Raw genomic sequence first — 1,733 nt, forward strand, 5'->3', positions numbered from 1 at the left:
GTGTCAGCATCTATAGAGCAACTTTATAAGAAGACACCTGTGGTTTAGGATAATGTGTGTGAGGAAATGGCTACACACAACATGTGATTATTTAAAGTGAATGCAAGCAGATTGCTTTTTAGCTTGTGACAACAACAAAAAGCAATTGTTCTTGGGCATTTATGTCAAAAATACACAGCTAGATAAGTGCACACGAGTCACCTAATTTTACAAAATAATGATGGTCGTGATAGTGACGTAAAACCTGACAATGACAGAGTATCTTCTGTTCTATATTCACCAGGAGTGACAACTGTTCAGCACCATATTAAGCTTCAAAATAACTTCTGTGCAGGTGAGTCAGCTCTGGTGAAAAAGTGTGTATTGATAAATCCTTATATTGTGGTGAGATGGCTGCATGTTAGGCGCAGTTAAGTGTGTGGGTCTGCTCTCATCCATAAAGAATAGGCTACGGTCACAGCAGTGGCTGAGGTAGGCATGCTCTAATTCATCAGAATAGCCTGCTGTGTTGATATGTCTTAGCTAACGTTAGTGCCTGTGGTTGATTACTGAGTCATAATTAAGCATTGAAGGTCACACGTCACACTCACCTTGGCTATTCTCTTTCAACTCTGGTGACATGTCGTAGGGTACCTGCACAAAACCAAATCTTTTTGTTGTTGTTGTTATTTTGCAAAGCGAGCTGGCTGGTGGTTTGAGCCCGGGGCTGCTGAAGTTTGATGAATGTGCCTGGCTAGCAAGGCACCCCGGTGGGCTCAGAGGGGCAACCAGAGAGATGTTGCCTGGTATGCAGGGCTCCAGTTGTCTTTTGGATTTACTGAGATTGTTATTTCGCCTTATCGAAATAAAAATAAGAAATCGCAGTTTTTGTGATGATCACACGTTGGGACCCCTCAGCTCAGCCAAGAGATGGAAAATTTCACAAAGCGCCGCGGTCAGTTCAGCCGTTGACAAAGGAGATTCAAAAGCAGTCGACGAAACACTTGAAGGTAAGCCTGAAGAATCTCATGGATAACAGTTAAATGAAAATGATACTGCGCCTTAGGGTGGAGCTTTTTTTTTTGGGTATGAACAGTCCAGTTAGAAGTCCATGAACCTTTACGCGATGCAGTGGTTTGACGGACGAAGAATGTGATCTGCTACACGGTCAGTTAGCTGTGACGGGCCCTCCCCCCGCCTCCTCCCGCCGTCGGCTGACGTGATTGGCTGAAGCCAGCACAGTGCGGTGCGCACAGCATCAGCAGCACCGCTCAGTCTAAATGAGAAGAGTGACTAGGATGGGTTTATTACACTGCATACGTCCTTGACCTGAAGTCACAAATACCTGCAGATTAATGCCCCGAAAGAAGCACTGTCCGGTGGCGTTTTACTCTGACGAATGGGACCGAGTGGTGGAACTTTGGGTTTACAGGGCCCCAGGCGCACCAAGGGTCTCCAGGTGGCCCCCAAACACAATAATACATAATAATAGACTTTATTTGTAATGCACTTACATTAGGAGTAAATCTCAAAGTGCTCAAAGTCTCAATTTTCTCAAGGTATAGTTTGAGGTGCCCTCAGATGGTCGAGGAGGGCATTCCAGATCCGAGGAGCGGCAGAACAGAAGATCCCCCATAGTCTTGGGGTGAAGGAGGCGGGTTGAGTTTGTTGAATGGAGGGATCGAGTTGTAGTTAGAGGGGCGAGTAGTTCTTTCAGATAGGGGGGGAATTTCCATAGATGCACTGGGGGGGGG

General features: G+C 46.0%; 1 protein-coding gene across 1 annotated transcript in view; it reads right to left on the reverse strand.

The window, feature by feature from the left end:
- Positions 1 to 1,251, reverse strand: part of si:ch211-117c9.5 (sodium- and chloride-dependent creatine transporter 1) — a 14,982-nt gene extending 13,731 nt beyond the window's left edge. The window contains exon 1 of the mRNA XM_032520810.1: positions 591 to 1,251. Within this exon, the coding sequence (XP_032376701.1) occupies positions 591 to 621 (31 nt within the window). The 5' untranslated portion in view covers positions 622 to 1,251. The remainder of the gene's footprint in view (positions 1 to 590) is intronic.
- Positions 1,252 to 1,733: the final 482 nt, after the last annotated feature.

Source organism: Etheostoma spectabile, chromosome 7, assembly GCF_008692095.1.
Source record: "Etheostoma spectabile isolate EspeVRDwgs_2016 chromosome 7, UIUC_Espe_1.0, whole genome shotgun sequence".
In the NCBI taxonomy this organism is placed as follows: domain Eukaryota; kingdom Metazoa; phylum Chordata; class Actinopteri; order Perciformes; family Percidae; genus Etheostoma; species Etheostoma spectabile.